Genomic DNA, 12271 nt, shown 5'->3' with positions numbered 1-12271 from the left:
TTTGAGTCACCATTTTCTACAGCTTATATTATTTTTATCTCAGGTGCATCTCTTTAATAATTAACAAAGTTTTAAATCTCTGTTCCTCTGACCAGTTGATGTCAACTTTGGAAAAGCAATCTCATCTTGGCTAATAGAGTCCTCCCTCAACTTGCATAATTCACAGTGACTCAAACTTTGATTTTATAGGTTCATACTCAACCTTGAGAGACTGAAAAAAAAGGATAGTATAGCAAAGACAAAATTATTCAGTTTGTGCACTAGCCTATAAATAGTTGGTATGTCAGTACCAGATCACTTACTTCTAACATAGTTTTGGCAAAAGGATTGTTTCTACTCAATTGCAAAGCACAGATTTCCACTTCGCAAGGAAAGAGTCTGTACTAATACTGAATGTCCTTTTAAGAAAGTTGGGACTAAGGGAGGAAGACATTCTGGTTTTATGACTTTAAGCAGTTCGAGAGCTCTGCAGAACTTTGAACTTAATGAAGTTCACTTATTCCTAGTGCTAATGCAGAGCCCTGCAGTGAAAGGTTTATTCTTCAGAGATTATTCCTCCAAGACTGCTGCTTACTCTGTCATGAAGCTTTGGTCCATGTTCCCAGCACCCACTTCTCCAGTGCTCAGCAAATTCATTGCAGAAGCAGATTTCAACATTTTCATATCTTGTGGTCACAGATCCAGCAAGTTTTCAGGGGTTTTTTTGCATTCCTTTTTGTTTGTTTGTTTGTTTTTTTAAACTGGCAGGAAAAATCAGCGTCTGTGAAAAACTGCAAGTCGTGCAGTTTAACCCATCTGTGAACCGCATCTCAGCATCTCTTCATATTCATAACCATCAGTAATAGTCTGGCACTCACAAGAGAACTGGAATTTTCCGTAGTACCTCTAGAAGTGGTTCAGCTAACAAGAATACACTGGAGCACCCATACAACATGTAAATGTTAGTGGGAAATTGTGAGGGGAGTGTGTTAAAGTGATGTTGTGTGTGCTCTTTATCTGGTTTTATGCTCAAAAAATAAGGTCTGTTTTTCAATGTAGGAGTTTAGTAAGTTTTTAGCTGAACAACTGTGACACAGACCACTCTCATAACTTCCCATTCCAGTTCTCAATAAGCATGTTCAAAACAATGAAATCTAACTAACACAATCCCTGCCCCAAGTTACCAGATGTTACAGAATGCTATGGACGTGAATAAAATAAAGCTGTTTCCAAACAAGAATGGAGCCATTTCCAATACCAAGAAGCCCTCACAGGGAATCCCCTACCAGCAGCATTCATTTTGTGGGCCTTTACTTCAAACTCACAAAGGATGTGTCAGTAGGAAAAAGAAGTCAGCCTACTTTAAAATTGTTTTCTTTTTATACAATATGGCATTTTTCTGTCCCAGCCTAGTTCTGCTCCTCCCCATGCCCTTAACTTCTAAATACAAATTTGAAGGAAGGGTAAAGTTCTCAAAAATCACATGAATTTGGCACACTGGTCTGCAGCATGACCTCAGGAGTCACCAGGCTACGGGTGCTGCCTGGCAGCCAGCTTAGCCAGCTGCATGGGCTGCGTCTCACCCAGTGGGCAGTTGATGGCCCAGGAAGGAAGCTAGAGGATGTGCAGGGTAAGTGAACGGGGAACTGTGACAGAGAGCTGCAGGTTCTGCGTGGCAGGGGGTGATCAGATGTGTTACATGGAGCACAGATATCATGAAGGAAGAAGCAGAAAGGAAGGTTTCCCAGGGAAGCTAGATTCCTTTAGTTCTGCCACTCAAGGAAGAAACTGTTTATCAGAATGAATAGGAATAGGCAGGATTCAATGCGTTTGGTGGTTTGTGGGGTTTTTTCTACTTTACTTCATTTCAGACCCAGGGAATTTTACAGTTTTCAGATGACACAACAAAGTCTGGCCCTTGTAAAGCAAATCGCAAAAGACAGAACAGTTTAAAGGTACAAGATCAATGGCATAGAGAGTCTTTTAATAGTTACAGGGGCCTACAAAGATGGTGGCTGTTGTTCAGAAACACCATACACAGACTGAAGGTGGCTACTGAATCTGACAGCAGAGGATGCTTTACTTCCAGAAAAGAAAAAAAAAAAAAAATCAGCCTGAGTTCTAGAATATCCTAGTATTTGCTTTCTTTGAAATATCCTGAGGGGATATCTATGTCCTAAATAAATAATATATACATAAATGATAATAATAAAAAAGCACAGATTACATCCTCAATCATTTTTTTGGATTACCTAGCCTATATATACACTACCAACCCCTTGTTCATTTTTTTTCAGTACACAGAATTTAGGACTAAAAAGATGAGAAAGTATTTTAGTTTATGTGTTTGCATCTTTTTATTTATACAGGACACACAAAACCACAACTAAGCCACGGGTATATTTTCTTACCATTATTTGTCAACAATATGAGCTGGTAATCTTACTCAAAGTTAAATGAAATTATAAACAATTGGAGCCTCAAAACCACAGTCCTTATCTTGCCATCAACTCAAGAAGAAAAACATATTGTCCATCCAATCAGGGCATTTGAGGGAGGACTGGAGGGACTTCAGTTTATGTTATTCTCTAGAAAAGACCCAGAAAACATTTAAATGTCATCTGTGCTTTTTTTATTATTACTATTCTTACAGACTCTTTTTTTTTTTTGTTTACACTCTATTTGGCAATGGCATATCATGTCTCAAGTGCCTCAAACTCTGTTTGATGTGAACACCCAGGACTTAACTCTATGGCAAGCATGAAGTATAGGCTTCTACAAACAAAATCCTAAAGCCAAAAAAAAAATATATATATATATAAAAAGTATAATCAGTGGGCCACACCTATATTTATTCCTTGTTCTGTCCTTCATCTCCCTTATGAAGAAGAATGTTAGTGCAGCACAAACGCCCTAGCACAAATAACTTCATCATATGTGAGCAAAGTGTAAACATAAATCATTGCATAAAGTTGCAAAACTCTTATTTTAGGTTACAAATTGCTTACAGAAGCTTAGGTTAGCATACTCCTCAGCAGATTTCTGGCATATAAGTAAAGAAAGTAATGAGCAGTAATAGGAGATGATAATCCTTTCTGTGGTTCATCATTGTATAGGGATGAGACATATTTGCCAGTGGGCTTCATTTGTGCTTGCTGATGGCAATATAGCGGTCACACTCAGGAACCATGTTTTTCACTCCAGGCTTAGAAAAGGAACATCCTATAGGGATCACAGCCCTTTGCTGCCTGTGACTCTCCCTCCCACACCCTGTCCATAAGCACAGGAAGTACTTTATGGTAGTTTCCTGAAGGAAATTACCCAAAAGAAGACAGAAATACTGAAAGGGCAAGGCCTGTTGCTGTCATAGCCTACCAAACCCTAGCCCACAGACTGAAAAGGCACAGTCTCTGTGAAACACAAATATCCAAAATTTTTCAAATACTGTGGAATGCTGATTGTGGCAATGGCCCTAAAGTTATAGAAAAATCACATAATCTTTCATTAACACATACATATCCTTCTGAGTCACACACACAGAGCATGATGTCTGTGGCACAGAGCCTGCAACTGCTCCTTTTTCAACTGAATAACTGATAGAAGAAGAAACAAAATTTCAAAGTGTGCCTTCAGTACCTGTGCAGCCCTTCAGGGATACAGACAGGAAGCGGTCTCCAGTTTCCTTGCCATGTCCATGTTCCTCTGTACATGAGCTGCACAACCACTTATTGCAGCTGGTACAGAGACTGTAAGCAGGTCTCTTCTCTTTACACGTGGAGCAGCTCTAAGAACAAAAAGTGCAATTACATACAAGGATAACAAATTAGCCATGCAAACTGTTATCTTTAATAGACCATGATTCAGATTGGTAAGCTCAATATTTTTCTTCCTCAGACTAACGCAATTCAAGTGATTTTAAGAGTCTGGTTATTGCTGTAAAAGGGAACAGAATAAAGTTAAGATTCAAAGCTCTTAAATTGGTTGTCTTTCTGTGCTCTAGCACAATGAAGCATAATTACGACATGACGCAAGAATTATTCAGCAAAATTCTAGGGTCCATGTTACACGTGAAATCAGAAGAAATAATCATAATGATTTGTTTCTTGTGAACTGAAAAAGCCATGAAACTATGAAATAAGACTTGTCTGATTTCAGTTAAGGAGGTTTAGGTTAAAAGTTACCTTTGAAAATGAGTGGTGTGCTTTGTAATCCCTTTCATTAGTGTTGTACTACTTACTGATGGCTTTAACACATCACATGAGTGTACACCTTACTTTTATATATATATATATGTATATGTATTTAGTAGATAGATAAATACAGATATTTTCTACCTCAGAAAAGATAGCCTAGGTTGCCAAGTAAATATGTGAAATGTTAGAGAGTCAAACATAGCCCATCAAAAAGTTTTTTAATCTTTCTAATCACAACATTATGCAGAAGCATTTTACCATATCATTTCAGTGTCATTCATTAATTTCTGTCCGTTACTAATTATTTATTAACAAACTAAAAAACCTATAGGCTAGAACCCACTTCTGCTTTCATGTATATGAATGTAAATTGGAGCTACTTCAGCAGAGCTACTCTAAATCTACATTGCTTTATTTAAAATCAGAGCTTACTCTATTTGCTTTAGCATTGTATGAACCACTCTGATACAGTGTAACCACCAGAAAAATACATAAAACATGCCAATGGTAAGGCAATTTCAAAAACAATACGGGGACACCTACATACTATTAATGAAAATCTGTGTTCCTGTTCTCTAAAGAGCTGACCAGAAATGAGCTCAATTTATATATTGATATCACATGTGGTGAACTGGAAACATAAGACACAGAAACATGAAAAGAACCGGAAACCTTAATTAACTATCATCTCTACTGATTCAGCAATTTAGGAACTGCCCTTTGTTACATAGGCCATGCTGTCTGGAAGTGTCACTAAAGGGGAAATGAATAAAGCAGCATGTAAATGAAGCGGGTAATTTGATCTTTGGTGTCCAGAATGAACTCAAGAGTTATTTCAAGATAGCTATAATGATACTTCTTTTAAAAAGGATTTGCACTAGGCATAAAATACCTTGTTTGAAAATTCCTAATATTAATGTTTTTGACTTACCATAGGCACAAATAGGTACTAATGGGCAGAGTGAACACAGTGATGTAATTTTACCATCATCAAAGCATAAAAGCTTTGCCACCAGTTTATTGAACTCAAACATTTTCTACAAGGTTACAATATATCTGCTGTACTTATGCATAGTTCCTGAATATTGCTACTACTCAGGGCTACTCAAGCAACTAATAATAGATGGCAAAATTACTTCCTATGGTGTCCTTTCTGTTGGGCATCAGCTTATCTTCAATTCAGTTCAGTTACGATTGCATCCCAACTATTCTGATGGGAAACATGAAGAGATGGATATAGCAGCACGCGCTCAGCACATAAGCCCTGATGCAAGCCCTGGTAAATTTAATAGAAGAGTTTCTCTTCATGGTGTCTCAGGGAATAGAAAGCCTGAAGGAAGAAAATCGCAGTTCTTTGCTGGTTGTCTTAGTTTTAAATCATGGCTCTAACATTAAGTGGAACATCTATATCCACCTAAAGTCTGAGACGCAAGTGAGTCAAGTTCTGATTCACTTCAGCACAAGAAGAAAAATTTTTGTTCTGCTGAAATTAATTTAAATTTTATGATTCCCTTCAGTGGGGCTGGAATTTCACAACAGGTCTCTTATCAACTCATTGTTCAAGAGTTTCTAAGTATTCTCAATCTTTTTCAAAGAGATTGGGCAATTCTTGACAATAAGACAACAAAGTGAAGTTTTAAATGTGTTTGATTGTCTAGGCAGGGAAGTATTTGTGTAAGCCATTCTGCTATTTTAGCCATTTGCATATCAAAATGTTTTCCAAAAGGTACATGTAATAATTTAAGCCAAAAAGCCTAATATAACTAACTTACATAACCAAAATGTAAGGGTATTTATTCTTTTTATATAACAAGCTTTGCTTCTCAGAAGTGTCTAATTTAAAATGTACCCATGAAGGGCCAGCTTAGGGAACAGGCCAAAAGTTGAGGGATGCTCTGCCTTCTCTGCAATAACCAAAACTGCTTAATCACAGGTTTACCTGTAACTGTTCAGCTGTCAGTCTGACTAGAACTTATATTGACACTGTACTGTGTTAGCATTACTTTTAAGTTGCAGAGCACAGAGTGTTCCCAGAGTTACATTATTTATGATGTGGAAATGGGCTCTTGGGCAAGAGATTCTGAATTGCATATTTTTGAAACTCCTGCTGCTGGTATATAGCGCATTCTATCATTTATGCTTCACTATCTCACACTGAGAAACATCCTGCTTCCAAACACTTTGTTACAAGCCTTGACAGATTCCCATTTGAACATATTAGATAAATTAAGAAAATGATGGTGGTTCAGCTGTGTCTCAGTTGGATGAGCTGGTGCTTCTCCTTTTGATATCACTGATGGTGAAACTATGGCTTTAGTTTTGGGGGGGTGATGGGGGGGTGTTAAAAGACAGTAAGCAAGCTTCGCTGATACATGACTTGACTGTTAATAAAAAGGAAGTAAGCCAAAAAACTATGAGGAAGGTTCACGAGTCCCTCTGGGATACTCCTATGGGGTCCCTATGGGGTACTCCAGTGAGAAATCTGCTTTGCTGAACTGCTCTTAGGACTCCTAAGGGATTACAGAAAAGAAAAACCTTCTTTAAAAGGTTTGAAAAAATAAGCTAGTGCTTTTGAAGACATTAGATATTCTCATTTGATTCCCTTTCTACACAAATTCTCATTGAAAGGTAAATGATGCAAGCCATGGTAATTAAGAAATCCCAGTATAATAAGTGCATTCTAAACATTCAGCAGTATCTTATGAATTTTCTTCTTCTCTTTGAAGAGTGCATGTGAAGAGACCTCTTCCTGTTTTAGATAAAGTTATGTCACACTCTTCAAGCACCTTACACCTGAAGATGTCAACAAACTTTACTTGCATTAATTTTTTAATTTGTCCAGAACACTCCATGGATTAGGTTACACATTCTTTTCTTCTTAACAATGGAGAAAATGAAACACAGAAATGACTGACAAGGAAGAAGTACATCCCCTCTACACTTTTTTGCAACGATGTCACTGGGCAAGTCACTTGCACAACTTAAAGCAGTCTCAAGCATGGGGCAGAACTGTCCTACAAATTGTTGCTGCCCCTACAGGAGTTAAGAGGAGTGGAAAGATATATCTTCTGTCCTACATTATGGAAAAAGTGTTCCTCTCCACCCAAAGGCCCTGAAACTGAATATCCAGTGTGGCTATCCAGTTTACTTAGGAATCAAAAGTGCAAAAGAGACAGACTGAGGTCCAGCAGCGGATTCAGAAGGTGAAGTCCAGTATCCCTGCTTCTTTGTTACTCTTCCCTTGCTTTGGATCACACTTTGGATAAAGCAGTCAGCAGATTACAGAATAGTTTTGACAAGTTTTCACCTGTTTTAACTCCCAGCTGCAGGTAATACTACCACATTCTGAAATCAATCTTATTCATGCAAATAATAGAATACTCTTTTGTAACAGAGGGGGCAGAAATACACACCGTTCCCTGTTCCTCCTCGTGACCCAAAGTAGTAACAACTAAAAAACTGTAAGAATAGCCCTGCCTGTTAACTAGGTATCTAACAGAAGTGAAATCCATCTATGTACAGTGTCAATACAAGGCCAAGGTAGTAATCCTATGCCTTCCAATTACCCTTTGCATCCATTCCCCAACTGGAAACTGAAATATGATGTGACCTTTTTTATCATGTAACAGATTATCATATGTGACCTTTTTTATTATTAAACAGATTATCAGAAAATGATAATTGCCCACAGGATATAATGGGTAATCTTGGTGTAACCATTCAGCCAGTAGTCTGCTTCTGTTTGCTTTGTGTTGAGAGCAGAAAGGGGACAATGAGGAATCCAAGAGATTCAGTATCTTCCTAATATATTGTCACAGACCCAGTCCTACACCACTAGTATCAATATTTTTTAATCGACTCTATTTTAAGTATATAGAGTCAAACTCATTCTTCAAATAAAGTTAAAAAAGTACTACAAAGGCAGTATGTCCATCTCCAGGAGTGAAGTAATTACAGCGCTGCATGAGCAAACTGTATGAGAGTCTGTTGATCAATAAGAAGTTTGCTCTGTTTTCAAACAGTGTTCATCTGGTACTGTTTCAACTCACAAGGCACCCAACTTAGTGGTTTTCACTTACCTTTGCCATAGCTGAATTACCAGTGGCAAAGTCCTTGAGAAAGAAATTTTCAACTACATCCCTTGCAAAGCAGGTCTGTTTGCACACAGGGCAGGAAAGGATACCTGAATTTTTTAAAAACAAAAAACATCACAAATAAAACAATGCACACCAGCCATGTGAACCAGGAAATGACATAAACCACACTTCAGTATCGCTGGCTTTTCTACATCACACGGACACACTTAGTTCCAGGAAACTAAGGTATTCTTCAAGCCCTAAGTTACTTGTGGCTAGATCTAGTTCAATACATAGACAAGAAAAACAAAGCAACAAAATCCCTAGAAATACACTATAGTTCAGTTGACTTATTTCGGTATTTATCAATGATATCTGCATGTCCAAATTCCCATGAATTCATTAGGGCTTACAGCTTTGATAAAAACTGAGCTGCACTTTAAACTGTATTCCCTTGTTACAGATCTACTTGTGCTTTTGGTACTTGCCACAGTTCTTCTATACCAGCTTTACATTACCAGAGGTATATCAAAGCATAAAACACACATTGCCTAATACTAGTTTTACAGTGCAGCATGCTATCCAGTGAAGTGAGAGGAGTAACATGCTGCTAGCAGAAGCAACAAATCAGAATGAAGGTAAAGAATAAAAAAAAAGTTTCATAAATAAAAGTCAGAACTGCAAACCATCTATTACAACAAATCCACAGGTGGCAAAACGTGATCACCCCTAAAGCAAAGCAAGCAGCGTGAACAGCAAAACCTGGCTCCACCTTCATTAGCTATTGAGCACAACTGGGATGAATCTTAGTGTTTGCCTGGGCTGAGAACTAACAGTTCAAGAAGGTGTCCATAACTGTATACCTGCATTTTTGCACCTCTGCTATTTCATTCCTAGACTTCTTGGGCTAGGACTTAGATTTTTCTAGAAGGTCTAGTGCCTTTTTTTTTTTTTTTTAAAAAGGAGTGTGCATGTTTCTGACCACATTTCTGTAAACTACTGTAGATGTGAATCCAGTCCTTCAGAGATGGTGGTAGTAGTGTGTCAGTCTATTTTTACCTTATCTTATCAAGTCTTTTTTTTATCTAAGTTTTTCCATTCTGTTGAGAACAGAATTTCAGTACTATGCTCACCTTGCCAAGTGATCTGTTTATGATAACTAACAGCAATATTTTCCATAACTAAATGATGCAAACTCACTTAAAGCAAGATTCTAAAAGCAAGATAATGACAACTTTCTACTGGACTGACAATGTTCAATGTGCTCTTTTCCTTAACTAAAATTATTTTTAATAAGGAGAGTGGCCTTAAATCTTAAGATGTCTATTACTCTTCGCACTGGACTGTTATCAGAGACTCTTGTGTTTTCCAAGTGCTTAGTATTACCTGCAGCTGGGACATGGTTCCTGCAGTCCCTGGCCAGGTGCACAATTCTAACCCTGAATGTTTCCCATTTTCAGAACTGGGCTACTGTTATTTTAACAGCAGCACGTTACATTGACGGAGACACACAAACCCCAAACCCTTCCTACATTACCACTTCTGATAAAAGCAGTATGCAGTCAGATGTCTGAATACATTCACTTTCATTCATAAATGTTTTGAAGAAACTTTGAGTTCTGTTGCATCTCCTTTGAAGAGGACATCTTACTAAGAACCGCTTCCATGAGGTTTAGGTCTTTTTTAGCCCCAATCTTGTTGGAAAAGTATATTGTTTACTATTTTCTGAGGTTGCATTTACAACAGAACTGTGACTTGGTGGCCCAAGTGGCAGACTATAGTCTACCTCACACTTGTTTAACTGTGCATTTCATACAACACTGAGTGTTCATGTAGACGTGAGAAGGAACAGGCGGTACCCACAGGTGCCTGTGCTACTCAGCTACAAGTCACCCCAGGGGAAAGGGCACCACAAGCAATTGCCAACGTTTTGCTCATCTTCTGGGCATGTAACTTGAGTCTTGTTTAAGTGTCTTCTGGTGACAGGAATTACAAAGAGGCTAAAAATTCATCTGATAAAGATGTCTGTGATGGCAGAAAGCTGTAGAAGTCTTTTAAACTCTTCCTCTACTTTGCATCCTTAATATAAGGAGCCCAGCTGAAAAAGTATCTTCTTTACCTACAATACTTGCAGCTAATCACCTTCATATGTTACACCCTAGGACAACAGACCGCTTTTACATTAGTCACACTGAAACCTCTCCACGTTTTCCCAAATTATGGTTGTGTGTGTCTTTTAGATATCAGTTAACAGCTCGGTTCTCTAGAGAAGCGTAAAAACAGTAGGAGCACTGCAGTACCTAAGACAAGATGTGTTATGCAGACAGTGCCCTCCTACTCCTTGTAAATGGTGCATACTACAAGCACCAGTGAATTGTATTGCTAATTCCTAGAAGATGAAACAGTTTTCAAGTTTTCCCTGTGAGCACCTTACAAAGCAACAGTTATAACAGCAGCAGAAATAAAAAGACAGATACATTTTGATTGATAAGCTAGGAAGCAAAATACCTACTTTGCAAGTAGCTTCTCAAATAAGTCTCACAGGACATGCTCTAATTCTCGGTGCAGTCAATAGGAAACCATCTACTGACTTCACAGGGAATCGCCTCTAGCCCTTTGAGACTTTGAACCAGTTTCTTACTCCCATAACAGCATTGCCCAAGCATTGCCAGTTCTTGATCTGGCTAATACAGAGAGAAAACCTCCATACTGAGACTATATAATATGCCGCAAATTGACCAAAGGGGAAATTATCGACAGGTTACTTTCTGAAGTAAGAAATGCATGACTCTCACAGTTATTCCTTCATCTACATGCCATATGGATGAGCACACAGTCTTACACAAAATATTTCTGCAAACAGAGGCTTACTGGGAAACAAAAGCAGTGCTCAGGTCTTTGCCATAACAAGGACAACTTCTGTCTACACACCACATAAGGTAAAAAAAGCTAATATTGAAGTTACTATTTTATTACATTTCAACCCTATTCAGTTAGTGAAGAATGTTAAATCAAATTATATCAATTGAAGATATTTAATGGAATGCTTGTGGCCTCAGGCGCATTCATGTGAACTTTAAATTCTCCTAATTTGTTCCAAACCAGTGAAGTAAAAAATACATTGTATAAAGAATGCATTAATTTGACAATGGGCAAAACGATCTTTTTAATGTTGTTAAACGTATGTAAAGAAAACTTCAATAATTTTCACCCTAAGAAAACATATATCATGCATGGATTTCAGTTCTGCACAAAAGCCTCCTTATATATAGAGAGAGAGAGAAATGCAGTGGTATTAAGCAATATGGAACAGTCATGATTTTGGAGGTAGATGACATTACTGCTGATTAACATTAGAGGATATCTAAAAGTGATGCCCTGGATGCCATGGGACAATTTTTTCCCAGGTTTCAGATCCAAGTTATGCTACTGAAAGCAGTGCGGTTGCAGAGATACACATGGGGTGAGTCACGCACACACACAGGTCAGAACTTTGTATTAGACTCACTACCACAGACCATCAAGTACAGCTTTGATTGTGTAAACGTCAAAGTGTGTCTTAAATATCCAAGAAAGTGAATTACAATGATTTCAAATCTAAAACTCCCTTGAGATGAACATAAGACATGTATAGCCCTCAGCTTAATAAAAAAAATCAGAACAAAAACCATAACAATTAACAGGAAAAATAACGGGGACACCGTGGCAATACTGTATTGGAAGTGGTCTCCTACTCATAGGAGGACTAATCAGTAAGCACCTTCGCGCCTGTCCTAATACTGAATTCTATGTTTAAGACTTTATTAAAAGCACAGGAGACAGATTTGCATCTTGCTAAAAGAGGGATTCCCTGAATGTGGTAGCTTCAGAGATCATACTTGTTCAGCTAATTGGGCTTCTTATTTGATTCCTTTTCCATTTAATAAAAACCTGTGCTCCCTGGAAATGCCCAACCTGTTTCAATATAAATTCCCAAAAGAATCTAATGATAGCTTGGCATAATAAATACACTACAGAATGGTT

General features: G+C 37.9%; 1 protein-coding gene across 4 annotated transcripts in view; it reads right to left on the bottom strand.

Annotated features, from left to right (window-relative positions):
* TRIM66 (tripartite motif containing 66) overlaps positions 1-12271 on the bottom strand; it is a 58765-nt gene that overhangs the window by 35038 nt on the left and 11456 nt on the right. For all 4 annotated transcript variants that reach the window (XM_087745566.1, XM_009461465.2, XM_087745568.1 and 1 more), the window contains 2 exons: positions 8252-8355; positions 3616-3763 (listed from right to left, as the gene is read on the bottom strand). In XM_087745566.1, coding sequence (XP_087601692.1) covers positions 3616-3763; positions 8252-8355 — 252 coding nt within the window. The remainder of the gene's footprint in view (positions 1-3615; positions 3764-8251; positions 8356-12271) is intronic.

This window comes from Nipponia nippon, unplaced genomic scaffold, assembly GCF_047370975.1.
Source record: "Nipponia nippon isolate SJK-2023a ecotype South Korea unplaced genomic scaffold, ASM4737097v1 scaffold_10, whole genome shotgun sequence".
Classification (NCBI taxonomy): domain Eukaryota; kingdom Metazoa; phylum Chordata; class Aves; order Pelecaniformes; family Threskiornithidae; genus Nipponia; species Nipponia nippon.
This window is presented reverse-complemented; position numbering and strand designations above follow the sequence as displayed.